Here is a 22,303-nt window from a genome sequence, read left to right on the forward strand (position 1 = left end):
AGTCCAGATTCTTGTATGTACTAGCAAGTACAGGGCCCGGCACAGTCCATTGCCCCAAACAGCTGGTGGTTGCAATCGCTGGGTTGGTTCTCACACACATTCTTTTTCTGACTGTTGGGTGCTACCACCCAGCCACACCTGGTCCACACCAGAAATAGCTCTTGCATTGTTCTGCTGCTACCGAGACCTAGCCCAGCCAGTTCTACACTCATCCTGACTCTCAGGCCCCGTGGGGTAGCCTAGTGGTTAAAATCCTCAGCCTTGCATGTGCTGGGATCCCAGATGGGCGCTGGTTTGTGTACCAACGGGTCCACTTCCCATCCAGCTCCCTTTTTGTTGCCTGGGAAAGCAGTCGAGGACGGCCCAAAGCCTTGGGACCCTGTAACTGTGTGAGAGACCTGAAATTAGCTCCTGACGCCTGGCTTCTGATTGGCTCAGCTCCAGCCATTTTGGCCACTTAGGGATGAAGAATCTTCCTTTCTGTCTCTTCTTCTTTCTGTATATCTGCCTTTCCAATAAAAGTCAATAAATCTTGAAAAGGAAGGAAGGAAGGAAGGAAGGAAGGAAGGAAGGAAAGAAGGAAGAAAAGAAGAGAAGAGAAGAAAAGAGAAAGGAAAAGGAAAGAAAGAAAGAAAGAGAAAGAAAGGAAGGAAGGAAGGAAGAAAGAAAGAAAGAGAAAACAAATGAATCTTGGCTCTCACAAGCACCAGTGTATGCTGGAGTCTAGGCCAGTTTGTCACACCCCAGAACCTGTCCATACTCATACTGAGGGACATAGAAGTCATGTCTAGTCCTGCTCATTGCCCTCATTCTGGCTCTAACACTAACCAGTGGGCACTGAAACCCAGCTGAGGTGTCCCCTTAGCTTCCCAACCAGGCCTGTTCCCAGCCACAAATCTTGCACATGCCAGTGATTGCTCTGACCCAAATCAGCATAGTCCATCCCCTGTCTTGGCCTTTGCCATTGGATGCTGAAGCCTGATCCATCCCAATCTGTCCCTAGTCCAGGCTCTCGCTGGCTGATGCTGCAGTCTACCCCAGCCCAGTCTGGCTCACACACACCAGTAGGTGTGATAGTTTAGCCCAGCATGACCTGTACTCCAGCCTGTCTCTTTCACCTGCCAGGAGGCTGACATTGGCTCAGCCCTGCCCAGTCCACCCTCCTCCAGAACCAACACACACACTTGCCAATGAGTGGAGCTACCTTGCTTGGCCTGACCAACACCCAGGCCAAAATCAAATGCTCACCTCTGGGGGCTATGGCCCCCAGGGGAGTTTCCCAAGTTCCCCAACCAGGCCCACTCTCAAACCTAGGTCACACATGTGCTGGAAGCTGTAGGCCCTTACCCAGGGTAGTCTGCCCTCTCTGTCCCAGCCTTTGTATGAACTGGTAGATGTGGACCAGCCCACCCCACACCCCATTTTTTGAGTGTGCCTATGGGTGCTGCAGCCTGGATCAGCCCAGCTTGTTCCCAACTTCAGTACCCATGAATATTGGAGGGTGTCATGGTCATGCCTAGATCAACCCATCACCACCCCCAGCTCTTAAGCTAACCAGTGGAAATTGCTGTTTCCCCAAGGTGAGCCCACATATACTCCGCAGAATCTGCCCATGGACCTGATTCTTGCATACTGGTTAGTTTCATTGTTCAGCCTAACATGATTCATCCCCTGTTCCGACACTCACTGGGTGGTGTACTGTGATCTAACCCTGCCAGGCAGGCCCCAGTCCTAGCTTTAATGTGCATCTGTGGTTGGCTGTGATCCATGCTAACTAGCCCAGCTCAGGTCTCCCACGTGGGCTAGTGCATCTGTCTAACCCATAAAGGTCCTCTCCCTCTCCCTTCCAAACCACTTGGTTTCAGCCTCCTCGCTTACCTCCAAGTACTGTGGCCTTGTATTTGGGAGTCCCTCAGAAGTCATTCCTCACCTGCAATATACTCCTTTAGCAGTTCTCCCTCCCAAACATTTCCTTACTCCCTTCCTGATCAATCCACAGTCCCTTCACCTGGGAGTGCATGGGTTCCCCAGCCCAGCCTTCCAGCTCGTGGCACATGGGCTAGCCTGGGACTGTATCCCTCCACACACCCAAGATCCAGGCCCATTCAAAGTTCCCCAAACGTGGCTCTTCAGCCCACCAGGCCAGCATGCTCTTCCCTCCCCTTCCCTTGGGAAACTCCCCAGGCTTGCTTCACCTGCCTGGATCTAAGCCCCTAGGTCTCTACTCACCCCCACTAGCACTTATCCCTTGGCCCCCTGCAAGCCCACATTCTCGGACCCCCATGATCTGGCTGCTGCTGGCCCAATTTCAGCTTTCTTAGGTGTTGAGATAAGGGTTGAAAAGTGACAGGCTTTATTTATTTATTTATTTTTAAGGTTTATTTATTTATTTATTTTTTAAGATTTATTTTTATTATTTTTTCATTGGAAAGGCGGATATACAGAGAGGAGAGACAGAGAGGAAGATCTTCCGTCCGATGATTCACTCCCCAAGTGAGCGCAATGGCCGATACTATGCCGATCCAAAGCCAGGAGCCTCTTCTGGGTCTCCCACGTGGGTGCAGGGTCCCAAAGCTTTGGGCCGTCCTCGACTGCTTTCCCAGGCCACAGGCAGGGAGCTGGATGGCAAGCGGGGCTGCCGGGATTAGAACCGGCGCCCATATGGGATCCCGGGCGTGCTAGGCGAGGACCTTTAACCACTTGCGCCACCGCGCCGGGCCTGAGGTTTATTTATTTTTATTAGAAACACAGATTGGATTTACAGAGGAGAGACAGAAAAATCTTCCATCCACTACTGGTTCACTTTGCAGATGACAGCAATGGCTAGAACTGAGCCAATAAACCCAAGATCCAAGAATTTTTTCCAGGTCCCACACATGGGTACAGGGTCCCAAAGTTTTGGGGTCCATCCTCTACTGCTTTCCCAGGCCACAAGCAGGGAGCTGGGGAGGAAGTGAAGCAGCCAGAACATGGACTGGGATCCTGGTGCTTGCAAGGCAAGGATTTAGCCATTGCTCCAGTTCCAGAAACTTTTTAAACATAAGGATCCAAAAGTATCTAGGAAGGAGACTCAGTTGTTCTGTAAATTAAATGTGGTCAGGGATGATCTGTGATTAAAAGTGATAGTGTTGCTGAATGCCATAAACGTTGCATTTTTTACAGCTATAATTTTTTTTTTAATTGCAGACAGTTATGAAATTCTTGGTGTACTATGCTGGTGATCTGGCCAATGTCTTCTTTACGATCACAGTGGGAGCAGGTCTTTATTGGCTGATTTTCTTCAAAGTGAGTGAGTTTCTGAATACATTCAGAAAATGCCAATACCTGAATCATTGGAAAAATGATTTTTATAAAGGAACTATTTTATTGGAAGCATTTCTGATAAAGAATATGAAAGAATATTAAAACTAACTTCACGATTCCCTGATGGGTTATATTCATGGGATAAATGATTATCCCCTTTTATGGTTGTTTCTTCAAAGGTTTATAAATTGTATGCACTAAAAATCCTCGTGTGGTCATATTTAGCCAAATAATTTTTATTACAGGCGCAGAAGTCTGTCTCTGTTTTGCTACCAACACCTGTCCAGGAAGAAGATTTTGTCATTTATGTAGGATGCGCTTTCGCTCTGAAAGTAAGTTTCAAAGGACAGCTCTCCTAGTTCAAAAGATTGCTAATAAACTAGTAAGTCTTTAAAATTAAGCTGGTTTTTAAAGATCTTTGGTATAAAATTTACTTTGGTTTTCAAAGGAAGTATGCCTTTGTTTTACATGGGATAATCTACTTTTAGTCAAGTTGAGTTCACAGTGGGACAAAATGCCTGGAGGTGTGAGTTTGTGCCTGATAATCAAAAAGGTACAATTCTGCATGAGGTGCTAAAGGCTAAAGGTTGTTTCTCTGTGTCTGTATTCCGTCCCCCCTCGTCTTCTGTGACCATGTCCGTTGGTGTGTGAGGTAGCAGGCACAGGCCTGTTGGGGAGCTCTCTGTGTTTGTTCCCCCTCGTGTTCTGTGACCATGTCCATTGGTTTGAGGAAGCTGGCTCTCGGCCTCTTTGGGAGCTCTGTTTCCCACTTCCTTGTAATTATTAGTGCCTGACTTTCCCAGTGAGCTTTTCTGTTAGAGATTTCATCCCATACTCTCATCAGCACCTTGTATTTGATCAGGAATGCATCTTTGGAAGAATGCCTCTGTTGAAACAACTGCTTTTATGTATGAGAACAATTTACAACTTTATAAATGAGAATTTTCAATGCAAAAATAGAAAAAATACAATATCTTAAACTTTTAAGTAGGATAAGCAAATTACAAATGAAAATACCTTCTGAAGAAGTTATATGCAATACAAAGCAGAGTATACATCTAGAAGCCTTGGGAGCAAAGTCAGATATGCAAGCCCCATCTGTAAGAAGGAGGTATAGGTTTCCTGTTTTCATACCCCTATATTAAAGGAAGGAGGAAAAAAAGAAGTAAAGGAAGGAAGAGAAGGAGGGAGGGGGGAAGGAAAGAAAAGGTGAAGTGAATGTGTGAGAATGGTGTGAATTTGGTGATTTGCTTTGGTGAACTTCTCATGGTTTCCTAATAGTACATGTAACTTCAAGTAAAGGCATTTTTTAACAATTGCATGTTCTTATGTGTATAGATTTGTTCATTTATAATTGTATTTTAGATATTATTGTTATTATTAGTTTTTATTTTTCACGGTACAGCTCAGGGATTTTCCCTTCTACCTTCCCCATTTACCCTTTCCCCCAGTTTTTCCCTATGTTACTATCTAGCATGTTTCTTAATCAGTAGCGGGCTTGATTCGGATAATTTTCAGATGTCTTATTGTGTGTTGTTCTCAGGCTGTACAGTTTTTGCATAAGCTCATGTCCCAGATAACTATAGATGTATTCTTTATTGATTGGGAGAGACCCAAAGGAAAAGTTCTGAAAGCTGTTGAAGGTAAATAAAATCAGTATGTGCACCACAGTTATTTTGCTACTTAGGCTTGCAAAGCAGGGAAGGTGAAACTGTTTCCCTCATTTTATCTCCTTGGCCAGGTGAGGGTGGTGTGCGGAGTGCCACTGTTCCTGTAAGCATATGGAGAACATATTTTGTAGCAAATGAATGGAATGAAATTCAGACTGTGAGAAAAATCAATCCACTTTTTCAAATACTTACTGTTCTCTTCTTTTTGGAGGTACAAACTGTTGGATGTAATTATAGATCAACTTGTAGGTACTTCATAAATGTTGGAATAATCTTAATTAAGCTTTCATGACAGTGGACGTTTTCTCTAAGTTGACACTGTTATCACTCATTTAGAAGGAAAGGGTTGGGGTTGGCCTGGGGTTCAGTGTGTTATACCACTGACTACAATGCTAGCACCCCAGCGCCCTATGTCAGAGCGTCTTGTCCTCGTGGGTCCTGGCTGCTCCACCTTCCACCCAGCTCCCTGCTGGTGCCTCTGGCCAGGTAGCAGGTGAAGACCCAAGTGTTTAGGCCCCTGTAACCCACATGGGAGATCCCAACGGAGTTCCCTTGCTCCAGGCTTCAGCGCTGGATCAGCGCTGTCTTTATAGCCATTTGGGGAATAAATCAGTGGACAGTTTGCTATGTTGAAATTTTTTTAAATTCAATTTATGAATTTTTTCCAAAAAAAAGTTTGTTTGGAAGGCAGAGCAACAGAGAAGAAGGGAGAGATTGAGCGTTTCTAGTTACCAGTTTACTTCCCCTGTTGGGCAAAGAGCCAAAACCAAAGCCTGGGTAAGGTCAGAGTCAGAAGCAGGAAACTCATCCTGGTCTCCAAGTGCTTTGGCTGCCTTCTGTGGCCTGCTCAGGCCGCTTTGCAGGAGGCTGCATTGGAATCGCGGAGTAGTCAGGATTCAGACTGGCGGTTTGAAATGGGATGCTGCTGTCATAAGCCTTGGCCTAACCCACTGTGCAGCACCACTACATCCCCTTCCTTTTTTTTTTTTCTATTTTAAGATTTATTTATTATTAAGAAAGGCAGAGTTTTAATGAGAGAGAAGGGTAGAAATAAAGGTGTATCTAGGCCCGGCGCGATGGCGCAAGTGGTTAAAGGTCCTCGCCTTGCATGCCCGGGATCCCATATGGGCACCGGTTCTAATCCCGGCAGCCCCGCTTCCCTTCCAGCTCCCTGCCCGTGGCCTGGGAAAGCAGTCGAGGACGGCCCAAAGCTTTGGGACCCTGCACCCGCGTGGGAGACCCAGAAGAGGCTCCTGGCTTCGGATCGGCATAGTATCGACCCGTTGCGGCTCACTTAGGGAGTGAATCATCGGATGGAAGATCTTCCTCTCTGTCTCTCCTCTCTGTATATCCGCGTTTCCAATAAAAAATAATAAAAATAAATCTTTAAAAAAAAAAAAAAAAAAAAAAAAGAAATAAAGGTGTATCTGCTGGTTCACTCCCCAGAAGGCGGAAGAGGCTGGAGATGGGCCGTTCTGAAGTCAGGAGCTTCCTCTGGCTCTCCCACTTCGGTGCAGGGACACAAGGACTTGGGGCATCATCTGTTGCTTTTCCAGGTGAATTAACAGGGAGGTTTGGAGCCAGATATGATACCCCAGCCCTACAATAAGAACCCCAAGGCAGTACTGTCAAGGTATTCCATTAAAACGTTTGCAATGAAGTTTGAAAAAATGCTAGATTGAATGAAATCTTGTATAATTTCCCAGAGCCGTTATTCTGCATGAAGAAAGGTGGGAGCATGCCAGTGACTTTGTAAATGCACATTCCAAGCTTATTCAGTAGTGGCTTCCTTTTCCTGAAGAAGGTGTTTCCTTCAAAGGATATTTGGACTGTTTTAAAATAAAAGTACACAGTGTGAAACCTCATACAAGTGAAATGCTGATAACGCATGTATTTCACCGGTAGTTTGTTGAAAAAAATTTCAAATTTTCAATAGAAATGTTTTCATCTTATCTGTATGCATGGTAGTAAAGTCATATCTGGCCTATTGTATTAAGAACAATACCGAGTATTTAATAAATATTCTGTAGTTAAAATAGTAGCTGATAGTTATTTCATTTGTATGTTGTATGTGTGAACGTGGATATTGTTGTTAAGGTGAAGAGCAAACAGGGTGCCTCGATTTGATTCTGAGGGAGGTTTCTTTGTCCACATCTGTTTGATGCTTTTGTCTTTTCGCTCCAGGTTGTGGGATTCAAGAACCTAGCGTTGATGGACTCATCATCTAGTCTTTCCAGCAGCCCATCTGACTACGTCGCTCCTTACAGCCGCATCTTGAGATACGCAGTGTCGACTGCACTTTGGCTAGTCATTGGAGTTATACAGGTAACGGCAAAGTATGCTTTCAGATAGCATTGCTGTTCTGTAATTATAGGTCATTGTGCTTGCGCAGTGAGTACCCACAGATGCGAACTACTTCCTACTTTCTGAGGCATAAAGATGGCCAGAACAATAACAGTAGCAGCTGATTCTTACCTTGTATAATTATCCAGGTATTGTGAAAAGTAATAGATTGCTTTACATATATTAACTGATTAATTTTTATGGTAATCCTTATTGACAGGTTCTGTTAATATTTCCATTTTACAGATGAGAAGCCTCTGAAGTACAGGAAGGTAAAATACTTGCCTGAAGTCAGCGCAACTAGAAATGACAGAACAGGAGCTGCAGCCCCGGTTGCCTAGCTTCAGAGTTCCTGTTCTTGTCAATAGTGAGGGCCTGAAAAAGTCTTTCAGAATCTTAAGCTTTCTGCTCATAAGAGTGACTCTCTTGTTTAGTTTCTGTGCAGTTTTAGAGACAGCTAAGCTACTCTAAATACTTTCTTTAAAGCATAACTATTTGCATTTATTTATACATTACTAAATGTCACTCTAATTGCTAGTACCCCTTGGAGATTTCCTTTGAAATATTTGTTAGCATGACAAATTAAAAACGTACCTCAGCCACATGTCCTATGGCTGCAGAAGAGTTTATCTATTTCTTCTTCTCTCATCTTAAAGTCAAAAAAATAGAAAAACAGCAGCCAGAATTTCAACTCTGATATCTGTACTTTCTCTTGCTTCCAGATGCTACTATGATCAGAAAGAGCCTTTGTTTGGTTAAACATTCCTTCAACTTTTGTATTCAACAAATGAAGATAGAAGCTCTGAAGAGAGCAAGGTTAATTTCCCATGTAGCCTGATAAACAGGAGTCTGTGTAGCTTATCTAACAGCCTATTTTTAAAGACCTTTTGGCATTAGAATTCCTCTAACAGAGTTTACTCCTACAGAATTGGACCCACATGGTGTTATTCTGTAACCTGAAAATTGCCTTTTTTAAAGATTTATTTGTATTTGAAAGGCATTTTTAGAGGGAGGAGAGACAGGGATCTTCCATCCTCTGCTTTAGTCCCCAAAAGCCTGCAATGGCTGAAGCTGTCCATTAGCCAGGAGCTGCTTCTGGATCTCCTATGAGGGTACTGGACTCACCCTCTGCTGCTTCCCAGGCCATTAGCACAGAGCTGGATCAGAAGTGAAGCAGTTGGGCTGTCAACTTGCACCCACAGAAGATGATGGCAATACAGGCAGAGGCTTAGCTTACTGTGCCATAGCGCTACCCCTGAGACCTGCCTGTTTAAGTTAACATTTATTTTATTATTTTTAAAAGATTTATTTATTTTTATTGGAAAGGCAAATATACAGAGAGGAGATACAGAAAGGAAGATCTTCCATTCACTAGTTCAATCCAGCAATGCCAGAGCAGCGCTGATCCAAAGCTAGGAGCCAGGAGCTGGGAACTTTTTCCAGGTCTCCCATGTGGGTGCAGTGTACCAAGGTTTTGAGCTGTCTTTGACTGCTTTCCCAAGCCACAGGCAAGGAGCTGGATGGGAAGCAGGACTGCCAGGATTAAACTGGTGCCCATATGGGATCCTGGTGCGTGTAAGACGAGGACTTCTTTAGTCACTAAGCTACCACACTGGGCCTGAAGTTAACATTTATATTAATCAAACTTGATCACACTCAAGTTATAGGCATAGAGTGATTAATGGATAGTCAACAACAGAAAAGGAAGACAGGCTGAATTTGAAAGTGTTGGGTTTGAAATTTATCAACATAATAGTAAGAAAATACCTTGTGCTTATGGCAGTCTGTAGAGAATTTAAAGGAACTTCACCTGAAGTTCTCATATTTGATTGAATATAACAAGAGAACAGAACAAAATGAAAGTGACAAATTGGATAACTCTGATGAATAAGAGCATAGGTCAGCAGTGTACAGCTAGAATATATTTCATTATTGCTGTTGGGCCCCATAAGCCATCCATGTGCTATGAGCTCTCCAAGGTCACCTCATGGTCTTCAGGGCTGGTGGAGGTGCAGGAGGTAGTCAGGAAGATAGGCTGACCTCCTATTTCCTCCTGACTGTCTCTTTAGAAGTGCCTACCATTCAACATCTGCTCTGCTCATGCTTGGCTTCTTGGCCATACCTTGCTGTGCTGTAGTCCCTTGGAGCTCAGAGGAACGGTGTTTCTAGAACAGTGAAGGGTGGTTGGGACAGCAGCTAGCAACCTCAGCTGCACCGTTTAGCCTTGTTAACACTTAGCTGTCTGGTCTGATAGGAGAGTTTCCTTCCATGAGCAATATGCTAGGATTATCAATGTTTTGTTCCACAAATAAACTTACTTGTTCCTTTAACTTGTTCCTTTAAGAATCTATTAAAGTTATATATAAAAATTTTCCGAACTTTTGAATTCTGTTAATGTTGAGCTTTATCTTTTATTCCTTTTTTCCCCGTAAACCCAGCTTTTTTTTTTTAATGTTATATAATTTATAAGCTTTGGATAATGCAGTTTTTTCATGTCCTTTAAAGGGATTTAAAGATGTATGTAGAGTATTTAGGACAACGTTCCCCATCATCAGAGGCTGTACACTCTTAGGAGACACTGTGCTGAGCTCATGAGTTCCTGTAACAAAGTTACAGATTGTGGCAAGTTGTAAGAGAATCAACAGGGAGGTGAGCTAGTGGAGTGGGAGGTGAGCTGGTGGAGTGAGGGACAAGGGAAATAGGGTAAGGGAGCAGCTTTCAGCAAACTCTACCCTTCTCTGATAGAGACGTCTAAAGGGCTGTCATGCGAAGATCTGTTTCCAGGACTGTTAGCCCAGTCTAAGAAAACACCTCTAATGACCCACTTGCATATATGCGCTCTCCTTAGTCAAAATGCAACACTAGATCTATGGTTTTATGTGTTCTGCTGTTAGAGATTAGCTTGGAGAGCACAGTCTTCTGCAGACATGGATTTCGGGAGAAGAAAATGGCCATTTGGCTATTAATACATGGCTTGTCCAGAATTGTTTGGATGTTTTCCTTCTTCTGACACATTTGTCTTACTTTGTTTTGATGCCTCAGGAAAGTTTCTGAAAGTCGAAGTAGGCTGTTCCTTTCCCCTCCATCCCATGACTTAACACAATCACCAAACCCTTCTTCCTCTCACAGAAGGATAAGGATTTGCATCTCCTGGGAATTACTAAGATGCCACTGGGTTCTTACTGGCAACTTCTTTTTTCCTAAAATACTACACTGTAGTTATAAAAGAAAATTGAAACTTTAAAAGCTAATAAATATAAATTTGGCTTAATGTTTCAGATCGTGTTCTTTGCTGCTTTTTATGAGAGATTTGTAGAGGATAAAATTCGACAGTTCGTTGATTTATGCTCTATGAGTAACGTAAGTGCTTCCTGACTGTTCCTCGCAACTGTTATTTTCCCCTTTGTAAAGGTCATAAGTACATTAACAAAGGCTCTAAAAGTGATTTGGTGTGATTGCATTTTAATCTAATTTCCCACCGGTTGTTAATTGCAGAGAGTTTTATAAGGAATTGTAAGTTAATAGTTACTGCCTTAGTCTTTTTTCCTCTTCATTTGCTTTATTTGACTTAAGGATTTTTTGTACTGGCAAACAGTTCATTCAGATAATGGCCTCTGAAACATCTTCATGTATAAAATTGTCTTCGTTTCTTGAAAAATACTTCACTCTTATTCCCACCTACTTCTTTGCTGTCCTTTATTTCCTTTTTATCCTTCTTCTATATTTCTTAAAAATTCATTCCTTATTATTTTGTGAGAAATGAAGCAATGTTAACAAAAATTTAATTTTTTAATTTTTCTGCAAATAAGCTGGTAACTGGTCCTTTTTCTTCTTTTTTATATAGATATCAGTATTTGTGTTATCCCACAAATGTTTTGGATATTACATTCATGGTAGGTCAGTACATGGCCATGCAGATACTAATATGGAAGAAATGAATATGAATCTTAAAAGAGAAGCGGTATGAATGTGGCTTGTATTTTTGTCTTTAGGTCAAGAGATGGGCTCTCTTAATATACAATTTGTAACATATGTATGTATATTTAAGTCCTTGTTGGTAACTTTTAAAAGTTGGTTGGGTTATCAATTCAATTGCTGTCAACACTGATGAAGGGGAAAAAAATCTAATTTTATCTGGAAGTTCTGTATGAACTGTTTTTCCTGTTATTAGTAACCAAATAATTCCAGAAGGAAAGCTGTCCCAAACATGACAAATTACAAGGAATTCTAAGCTAGAAGGTCATCATTTTCTAGTCACTAATGATCTGAGAAATATACCCTGTAAGCAGCAATAAGGAATGTAGTCTATAATCAGCAGTGTTGATGGGGAAGATTATCATGAAAGATTAGGTTCTTACAATCTAGACACACTGGTTCTATCTATAAGTAAAAGTGAAGAAAACTTAAATTCAATGCTTCTTGATGTGATTCAATAGGAAGAATACCACATCACCCATCAGGTGTTCTTAGTAAGAAAATTGAACTTGAACAAAATCTATATCTAACCTCCAGTTTATAAGAAACATAAGAGCTGAAGAGACAAGTTCAATGAGACTGTAGCTGGACTCAGAATGTAGGGTGGTTCACAGAAAGTAACTCAGTGTTTTCAAACACATCAGTGGCATGAGAAGAAAAGGAGGGATGATGATGGAAGGGGAAGAGGTTACATGATTTAAGATTTAAGAAGCAAAACAACCAAATACAATAATACAGATTTGTGTTCTGATTCAACCAAACCAACTGCTTGAAAAAAAAAAAAAACCCTAAGGATTTAATATGTAAGTGTTAAATTATATCACTAAATGATTAATTCTGTTAGGCATGTTTATAGCATGGTAATTCTGTTTTAGGTGCGTGTTAAGAGATAAATACAAAAGTAAGAATAGACTTCAAAAAGTTCATGCAGAGTGCGTAATATAAAAACTTCATGAGTCTGGTGTCTTGCCACACTGGGTAAAGCCGCAGCCTGTGATGCTGGCATCCCATATGAGCACCGATTCAAGTCCTGGAGATTCCACTTCCCATCCAGCTTCTTGCTAAAGTGCCTGGGAAAACACCAGATGCCTCAAGTACATGGGACCCCTACAACGCAAGGGTTGAGTTCTGGTCTCCTAGCTTGGGTCTGGCTCATTCCCAGCTGTTGAGGCCATTTTGAGAGTGAATCAACAGATGAAAGATCTGTCTCTCCTTTTCTCTCTATGTAACTCTGCTTCCCAAATAAATAAAATATTTTTATTATTCATTTATTTATTTATTTAATATGATCAAATCCTAAGCTGCTGACCTCAGAGTGACCCTGCTCTACCTACTGTTGCCATTGGGGAGTGAATCCAAATGTAGATGAAAGATCTATGCCTCTTTCTCTGTTTTTATGCCTTTCAAATAAAAATGAAAGATTTTAAATAGAAACTTAGGAATATAGATAAAGTTGCTAAAAATGTTGGTAATTGTTGAAATTGGGTGATGTGTGATTTATTATTCTGTGTACATTTGAGACCTCTGGAATTTTTTTTTCTAAGCATTTATTTGAAAGGCACAGTACATCCCCAGAAGGCTGCAACAGCCAAAACTGGTTCAGATCAAACCTAGGGGCTGCTTCTGGGTCTCTCACACAGGTACAGGGGCCCAAGCAGTTGAACCATCCTCGATTGCCTTCCCAGGCTAATTAATTAGAAAGGAGCTAGAATGGGCTCAACATGGTAGCCTAATGGCTAAATCCTTGCTTTATATATTTTCCTTTAAGTTCTCATGCTTTTTATTTATTTTTTAAGTTTTTTTTTTTTTTTTTTTTTTTTTTTGGGAAAGGCAGATATACAGAGAGGAGAGACAGAGAGGAAGATCTTCCATCTGATGATTCACTCCCCAAGTGAGCGCAACATCCGGTGCTAAGTCGATCCGAAGCCAGGATCCAGGAACTTCTTCCTGATCTCCCACACAGGTGCAGAGTCCCAAGGCTTTGGGATGTTCACGATTGCTTTCCCAGGCCGCAAGCAGGGAGCTGGATGGGAAGTAGAGCTGCCGTGATTAGAAATGGTGCCCATATGGGATCCCGGCGCATTCAAGGCAAGGACTTTGGCCACTAGGCCACGCCGCCAGGCCCCTAAATTCTTGCTTTACACGTGCTGGGATCCCATATGAGCACCAGTTCTGATCTTGGCTGCGCCTCTTCCCATTCAGCTCCCTGCTTGTGGCCTGGGAAAGCAGTCAAGGTCTTAGGACCCTGCACCTGCGTGGGAGACCCAGAGAAAGCTCCTGACTGCTGATTTTGGATGGGCTCAGCTCTAGCCATTGCAGCCGCTTATGGGGTGAAAAGGGATGGAAGATCTTTCTCTCTGTATATCTGCCTTTTTAAGTAAATTAAATAAGTAAAAAATAACATTTAAAAATTTTAAGAAAAAAGGGAGCTGGAAGTGGAACAACCAAGATTGGAACCAGTGTCCACATGGGATGCCTACACTGCAGCAGCAGCATAAAATCCTCCGCCACAGCGCTGACATCCAGAATAAAACTTTTATAAGAACAAAATACATGAGGCCTGGTGCAGTAGCCTTGTGGCTAACATCCTTGCCTTGTGCATGCTGGGATCCCATATGGACGCCGGTTCTAATCCCGGTGGCTCAGCTTCCCATTCAGCTCCCTGCTTGTGGCTGGGGAAAGCAGTTGAGGACAGCTTTGGGACCCTGCACCCATGTGGGAGACCTGGAGGAAGTTCCTAGCTCCTGGCTTTGGATCGTCTCTGCGCCAGCTGTTGCGATCACTGGGGAGTGAATCATCGGACAGAAGATCTTCCTCTGTCTCTCCTCTTCCCTTTGTATTTTACTTTGTAATAAAAATAAATAAATCTTTGAAAAAATAATAATAAAGTAAAAGTTACCCTGAGCCTGAATAGTTAAATGTGAAAAAGAAAATCATAAGCACCCAGAAAAAAATTAGAGAATGACAGTCTAAGCAATAATGAATATTAATCGATATTATTGATATAAAACTTCTATAATAATAAAACAGTAAATGCGGATAAAATGCCAAAAGAAGTACAACAGATTCAATAATACTAAGTTATATGAACCCCACTTAAAAATCAGAATGACTAGAATATTTTTTGATATATTTTTATTTTCAATTCTGAATTTTTAAGTAAACAATTAGAAATAAATTAGTAGATGTCTAGAGCAAACTTAACTCATAATCAGATAAACAAGTTTTAAAAGTTTTTACATAAAAGCGTCAGTGAAAATGGCATCCATTGTAGGATAAATCCTTGTGGAAAGCATTTGAGCAGTTACAGCAAATAAAGTTCATAATCTTTGTAGAATTTGTGAATTTAACTAAAGGAAAAGTGTGCAATATGAACAGCTAATTGGAGTCCCAGACTTCATCTTGGATTATCTGCCAGAGAAAATATTTAAATTAGAGAATATTAAATGAGTCTACTTTTACAGTGATATCTCTTTTTTTTTAAAGGTTTCTTTTTTTTTTTTAAGATTTATTTATTTTCATTACAAAGTCAGATATACAGAGAGGAGCTTCTGTCCGATGATTCACTCCCCTAGTGAGCGCAACGGCCGATGCTATGCCGATCCGAAGCCAAGAACCAGGAACCTCTTTCGGGTCTCCCACATGGGTGCAGGGTCCCAAAGCTTTGGGCCGTCCTCGACTGCTTTCCCAGGCCACAAGCAGGGAGCTGGATGAGAAGTGGAGCAGCCAGGATTTGAACTGGTGCCCGTATGGGATCCTGGGGCGTTCAAGGCGAGGACTTTAGTCACTAGGCCACGCCGCTGGGCCCTTACAGTGATATCTTAAATAGATTTAAAATCATATTTTATAGAATATTAAATGTGGAAAATTACCCAGGACATAATAATGGATGAAAGAGAAATTAGTTGCTTGTTTGTTTTGTTGTTTTGGTTGTTCTGGGTCGCCTAGTTCCATGTCTGCTGCACTTTGCTCAGTTCAGACCCTCTTCACCCGTGTTTTGTTCCTGGGGTCCACCTTCCCCTATCCCCGTGCTATGGGCAGGCACTTCCCTGTGTCTGCAACTCAACAAATTTTGCTCACTGAATTTCTCTCACTGAATTTCGCTCAAGTCTCCGAGTCTCTGTAGCTGCAGGTGGAGCCCTCCTTTACGCTCTTGGATTGCAGTTTAGTCTTTCGTGTCCATTTCACTGCTGCCTGCCGTTTTCTCCATGATTCTCTCTTGCCCTCTTCTCTGTCAGCTCCCGTCCCCTTCTTTCCACACCCCTAAGCACATCAATCTACCACTGTTGGTCATCTTTTTTCTCCACACGAGACTATTAATTCTATGACCAGGTTTTCTGTGTACATTTAAGAACAATTAACTAATCATAAGGAAGCTAAGAATGTCAATGTGTGATAAATTTCGTTTTTTATTTTTTTGTAAGGAGGGGAGTATGCATTGGAATAAAGTAGAAATGAGTAAAAACTGAAGGGGAGTGGTAACATTGGGTAATTGTAGAAACTTTGTGCCAAATACAGTGTTGTAGTGTATGATGCCCACTAAGGAAAGTGCTGTATTTTCTTTTTGAAATAGGCTTTTTATACATGTATAATTTTGGGCTTAATTTAAGTTCTTTAACTTTTCAGGAAAATTTGTGCAGCCAGCGAGGTTTGGTACCCAACACAGATGGCCAGACTTTTCAGATGGCCATTTCCAGCCAGATGCGGCAGCATTACGACAGGATTCATGAGATGCTAACGAGGGTCAGTGTGAAGGACAGTTCAGATGCGTGTTGCCACTATTGCATGTCATTTAAATATCAAGATGTGTAGGATTCATTCATTTCTCTTTTTACATTAGAAAAATGGCCCTGCTAGACTACTGAGTTCATCAACAAGTACTTTTGAGCAGTGCATAAAAGCGTATCATACAATGAATAAATTTCTTGGCTCGTTCATCGACCATGTATGTATATCAGCATTGATATTGGAGCTAGGATGAAATGTGATTTTTTTAAAAAAGTGGGGTTGGAATATCAGTTAACCTAGGGAGTGTTCCTAGCATCCTCTTTTTTCGTTTTGTCAAATTTAATACATAAAAGATATTTCTAGTCATTAAAAATTATGGCTTAGGAATAGAATTGGGTTGTGTAAGAATAAAATGAGATTTTATATGTCTTTTAGTATAATGATAATTCTCTTTGATATGTCTGTACTGAAATTTTCTTAGCATAAAATCAAAATATGCCTGCATTATTCATTATTTGAAATCCTGCTGCTATTTCAGGATTCTATTCCTGAGAAACTTACTTTGAACTGATTTTCATTGTGTATATTTCATTTGTATTTTTCCTCCGTCTGGTTTTATGTTAATTAGAAAGCCTATATTCACTGTTTTTGAAGTTATTCTCTTTGTATTAGGTTCATAAGGAAATGGATTACTTTATAAAAGATAAATTGCTTCTTGAAAGAATTCTTGGGATGGAATTCATGGAACCAATGGAAAAGAGCATCTTTTACAATGGTACCCTTCAAATGCCTTTGCTGAATTTGATTATTGCTTCCAAAGTTGGAAGAAATATTTGTAGTTATTTTCCTTTGATATATAATCAAAACAAAGTAAATGTAATGAACTCAGTTAACCTCATAGAATTGTTTTCTGTATTCTATCTTATGTCAAGTAATATAAACTATATAAGAGAATCTATTAGAAAACAAGCTTAATTTCAGAATCAATACTATACATGAATAAGAGAGTAAAACATATTAAATCCAGAGATTTTATTGGAACATTAATCAGTGGAATATCTATTCAGCACTAAAGGAAGAAAAATATTTGTGATTATTTGTTAACACCTAATTTGGATTGTATCTTAAATTCTTTTTATTTTGTTTTACTTTTATTTTTTAATTTTCTTTTTAACATTGTTTACTGCATGGTTGAGAGGGATGCACACCCATGTGGATTTCCAGTTAGGGTGGGGAGGGTTGAGGTATGGAGGAAGCTGTGTCCCCAGCGAGGGAGGGGCAGGCAGGTGCTGCTCCTTGCTGTCAAACTACATCAACACCCAGGGATGTGGGGATGGTCATTTGGTGACACCTTAGGGACCCCAGTGTGGGGAAGAGTATGTTGAGGGTATTACTTGAGTGGTTTTGCTAGTTTACGAAGTCATCAGCTTTGTTTCACCAGGGTTCAGAAAATCTGTTTTGGGTTTTTTTTTTTTTTTTGAAGATTTATTTATTTTTGTTAGAAAGGCAGGAGTTGCAAAGAGAATAAGCAGAAGAATTTTCCATCCTCTGATTCACTTGCCAAATTGCCACAGTGGCCAGAGCTGAGCCAGTCCTAAGCCAGGAGACATTTCTTTCAGGTCTCCCATGTGGGTACAGGATCCCAAAACCTTGAGCCATCCTCTACTGCTTTCTCGGGCTGTAAGCAGGGAGCTGGATCAGAAGTAGAGGAACCGGGACACAAAGCATTGCCCATATTGGATGCTGGTGCTTGAAGGTGGAGACGAGGCACTCGACGTCCTCTGTTGGACTAGATGAACTGTCTGTCATGTTCCCTCTATGCCACTTCACAGGGATCAGCAACTGAGAAGGCCAAATCCTGATACATGCACTCCAAGGTCAGACCTCATATATTGTGATTTTCTCTATGGCCAGGGTTTGAGTCCAGCCGTCTAGTTGGTGAGTCCTCCCAAGAAACCTCACGTGGGATGTCCTCAGACTCGACTCTTGTGTGCAAGTATAGGGTTAAACATAGCTGCCTATGCTATTTTGTTTTTCTTTTTAAAAAGATATGTGTGGAAGGTGGGGAACACTGGGCTGGAGCCCACCACCATGGCCCCAGCTGGCAGGGGCAGATTGGCCTGCAGATCACCCAGGGAGAGGGATCTGGGGATGTATTGCAGTGGGAGAAGCTGAGGCATGTTTGATGGGGAAAGAATGACTTCTTTGGGCTTCCAGGGTTCCATCACTGCACTCATAGGTAGGCAAGGGAGCTGATTTGGAGTGCTTTAGAGAAGGGAAACCGGAAGGCATGTCTGGGTCAGGTCTAGGCACCCACCCACATGGAAGACCTGGACTGGACTAAATAGCATCACCCGCTGTCTGCTGGTGCACACAAAAGCTGGAGCTGGGGGGTAGGGGCATGGCTGCCTGGGTTAGGCTGCATTACCCACCTTCAAGTGTCAGAGCATGGGGTGGGCCATGTCATGCTGGGCCACAGCATCCAGTAGAACGTGAGGGAACTGGATCTGGGGGCAGATTCTATAGGGGAATTGTGGGTTTGCCTCTTTGGACTGCAAGCAGCCATAGGTTTGCACAGAGAGTTAGGGGTGGTGATCAGCCAAGCCATGCTGGACCTTGCAACTCGCCTAATAGGAACCTACATGGAACTTGTGGGAGTTTGTACTGCAGCACCTACCAGTTCACATGAGGGCTGGGGGCGGGCCAGGCTTAGCCAGGTTGTTGTGCCTGCTGGTCAGAGCTTGAACTGGGGGTAGACCAGGCCAGATCGGACCACAACAGCTGCCAGTTCATATGTGTGTGGCAGTGGACCAGGCTGTGTTGGGCTGTTGGACCCACCAGTGAAAGCTGGGACTGGGACTGGGCCAGGCTGAGCTGGGCTGTGGTGACTGCTGGTGAATGCCAAGATTGGAGTGGGCCATCTCTGACTTGTAACATCTGCTGGCACATGCAAGACTCCCTGGGATTGGAAGTGGCCTGGTAGAGGAACTTCAGGGACTCCCTTGCTGGGTTTCTTGCTTCCACTGGTGAGAATGAGAGCTGCATCTGGGGGCAAGCCAGGCTGGGGTAGGCTGCTACACCTGCTGGCATACATGAGAGCCAGAATGGTTGCAGATCAGCTGGTTTAGGCCACAACATCTGTTTGCTGGGACTGGGTGCAAGTCATGTCATGCTGGACTGCAGTACTCCCTGGCAAGCGCAAGATCCAGGGCTTGGAGTGCATCTTGTAGGGAAACTGTGGGCACTCTACTATGCTGCAGCTCCAACTAGTGAGACCCTGGCCACAGGGAACATCACAGGGTATATGGTCCAACCTTGGAGTACATGTGTGAGGACTGAGCCTCGTCAGTTGTTGATGTCTGTGCAATGGACAGCCTGTCCAAATGTACATGGAAGACATGATGGCCAGCTCTTCTAGACCAGCAAAGGCTGTCAGCTGCCTCATTCGAGGATGGAAAGCAGAACAGGTTGGACAGTTATGGCCAAGTATGTTCCTGGCTCTGTGTATACATCAGGGTGGATTTTGTCAATCAGTAGACCCCAGAAAGGTTTTGTCATCTCTGGAGCAACAAAGCCAATGACATCTGAGAGCTGTCAAAAGCACTCCGGTAATACCCTTACAACACTGTTCCCCATGTGTGGGAGTGTGGGAGGGATCTCTTTTTTTTTTTCTTCATTTTTTATTATATTTTTGACAATGTTTACATAGTAGTTAATTAGGGTAAAAAGGTTCAAGGGCTATAGGAAAGTGGGTAAAATTATTTCCATATTGTTTCTTTCATGTATCTGAGGTAAAGGAGGATATTGAGAAAGAAGCCCCACCCAGTCTCCCACTCATCCCAGGTCCTGAATGTGGGGCATGCTCCGAGATTCGTGCTCAAGTGATTTTGATAGTTCACCAGTTATGAATCACTGCCAATCTCACCACTCCAAGCACGATGAGGTCGTCAAAGAATCCACTGATTGACATAGTCCATAGTAGAGTCTCCGTTTGCCCAGTATTTCCCTGCCAACATATAGCTGAGGTGATTGATTGACTTGTTCTGTCTTCTGTCTTTTCTTGGTTAGGGTTCTGAGTCCGGCGTTTCAATTGGGGAGATCTCAAAAGCAACTTTGTCTGAGGTGTTCCCAGTCCACATTCTTGTATGTACTAGCAAGTACAGGGCTTGGCACAGTCCATTGCTCCAAACAGCTGGTGGTTGCAATTGCTGGGTTGGTTCTGTTTTCAGCCTCAACTTCCACTGGAACCAATGGGTGTTGTAGTCCAGCCTGGTTCTGCCCAGGACATACTTGGCCCTTGCATAAACACGTGGGAGCTGCAGCCTAGTCAGAGTGACCCACAATAACCCCCACCAGGCCGTCCCCCTACCCTGGTTTGCCAGTATGTGTAGCAAAGTAGTCCAGTCTGTCCCACATCCCATTCAGCTCTCATACATGTCAATGGGTATTAAAGCTTAGTTCCATCTAACCAGCTGCCATGTGGGGGATCTTTAATGTGTCATCAATGGACCGTTCCCTATTGCCGGATGCTGATGTAGCTTGACATCAAGGAATGGTTCCCTCTCCTTCCTCCCATGTAGACAAGGAGAAAAAACAAAAATTGAAATTTATGTGTTGCACCTACCTTCCTCCATACCTGCCCCTCCCCACTCTAATCGGAGACCCTTTCAACCATGTAAACAAATTGAAAAGAAAATTAAAAATGAACTTAAAATTTCCAGTCTTCTGGGCTTGGTGTCAAAGCCTGACTTATCTGCTTATGAACCAGGAAAAGTTGCTTAAAGTTTCTGAACTTGAAAGCCCTTTTTGTAAAATTAGATATTACCTTCCAAAGATTTGTATGCAGTCATCATATACTAAGAATCAAATACCAGTACCTGTTGGATAGGTAGCCAGAAACAGGGTGTTGCTACTTCTAATACAGTCATCTCGTTCCTTTCTTCTTTCCTCTTCCGTCTTCCTTTGTTTGTCCTTCTCTACTATCACCCTCTAAATAGTCTTTCCCAGCTTTATTGCAAGATGATGAGAATATAAGCTAAGGTATTTGCAGTTGGAATTAAAAAAAAGAGAGGTATTAAAGGATGTATATAAATGTAGTAGAAAAAGAGTAGTCAGAAGTTATCCAGATTTCTAGCTCATGTGACTAAATTGGCAGCTAAGTGGCACCACTGACTAAAATGGAGTGCCAGTGGAAGAACAGGCTGTGAGAAAAAGTCGGTGAATTTTTTAATGTATTGGATCTTAGTGTGTCTTTGGGATGTCCATGTAGAGGCGTCCAGTAGGGCATCCGATAGAAGAACTAGGTTTTAGCACAAAGTAAAGATACATAATAAGCTAGGGACTATCGTAGGAAGTCATTACAGGATCAATTAGTTGATCATCAAGGGAAAGCATGTAGGTTTTACTTTTTCGATTGTATGTATATATAGCTTACAGGTCACTGACTTTTCACAAACCAAATGCACTCCTCGTATCTAGCACCTGATCAAGAAAGAGCATTGCCAGCCCCCTAGATGTCCTCTTGTATGAAACGGGTTCCCATCTGGGTATTCATAAACAGTTTTCCTGGTTCTCTGGACCCCCCTCAAGTTGTTCGCAGCATGTTTTCCGGTGAAAGAATCTGTAGCTTTCATCTGAATTTGTTTTAAAGTATGTTCATATTCCCAAAATAAAGCCCACCTGTAGAGTTAGAAGATATCTTAGAGAGAAAATATTGGATACTGCTTAAGATAGAAATTTTAGAACTTCATGGAGTAGTCTTCTCTGATTTTGAGCTGTTTTGTTTAATCTTTAACTTAATCTTTGAGTATTTTTCCTAGGATTAATATCTATCATTACATTTAAGAAAAGAGAAAGGATGTTTATTAGCTCATCTTTGAAAGACATTAAACACAAATGCACACACACACACTTACAATTACCAACGCTTGGTCCAAATGTTAAAGCTACTTTTTATTAGTCCTGTGGCTATCCTTTTAGATTCATAAATCTTAATTCCTTTTGTTTGTTTTTAAGTGAACTGTTACTTCTAATGTTATTTTTAAGTATACAAAATTTATTGACAAAAATTTGGACTTGTGCTATTTTTAAATTTATAATTTGTGTCTTACAGATTGTTTGTTTATTTTAATAGATGAGGGCTATTCTTTCAGCAATGTTCTGTATTATGGAAATGAAGCCACTCTTCTTATCTTTGATCTGCTGTTCTTCTGTGTTGTTGATTTGGCTTGCCAAAATTTTGTTTTAGCAGCCTTCCTTACATATGTACAACAAGAGGTAAATCT

General features: G+C 42.1%; 1 protein-coding gene across 2 annotated transcripts in view; it reads left to right on the forward strand.

Moving 5' to 3' along the window:
• TMEM67 (transmembrane protein 67) overlaps window positions 1–22,303 on the forward strand; it is a 56,360-nt gene that overhangs the window by 32,170 nt on the left and 1,887 nt on the right. For both annotated transcript variants that reach the window (XM_040993350.1, XM_040993358.1), the window contains exons 17-27: window positions 3,187–3,285; window positions 3,549–3,635; window positions 4,847–4,946; window positions 5,045–5,184; window positions 7,158–7,298; window positions 10,596–10,676; window positions 11,161–11,277; window positions 15,918–16,034; window positions 16,132–16,236; window positions 16,692–16,794; window positions 22,153–22,295. In XM_040993350.1, the coding sequence (XP_040849284.1) occupies window positions 3,187–3,285; window positions 3,549–3,635; window positions 4,847–4,946; window positions 5,045–5,184; window positions 7,158–7,298; window positions 10,596–10,676; window positions 11,161–11,277; window positions 15,918–16,034; window positions 16,132–16,236; window positions 16,692–16,794; window positions 22,153–22,295 (1,233 nt within the window). The remainder of the gene's footprint in view (window positions 1–3,186; window positions 3,286–3,548; window positions 3,636–4,846; window positions 4,947–5,044; window positions 5,185–7,157; window positions 7,299–10,595; window positions 10,677–11,160; window positions 11,278–15,917; window positions 16,035–16,131; window positions 16,237–16,691; window positions 16,795–22,152; window positions 22,296–22,303) is intronic.

The sequence above is a fragment of the Ochotona curzoniae genome, unplaced genomic scaffold (assembly GCF_017591425.1).
Source record: "Ochotona curzoniae isolate NIBS_2020 unplaced genomic scaffold, NIBS_Ocur_1.0 contig_1071, whole genome shotgun sequence".
NCBI classification, from domain to species: Eukaryota; Metazoa; Chordata; class Mammalia; order Lagomorpha; family Ochotonidae; genus Ochotona; species Ochotona curzoniae.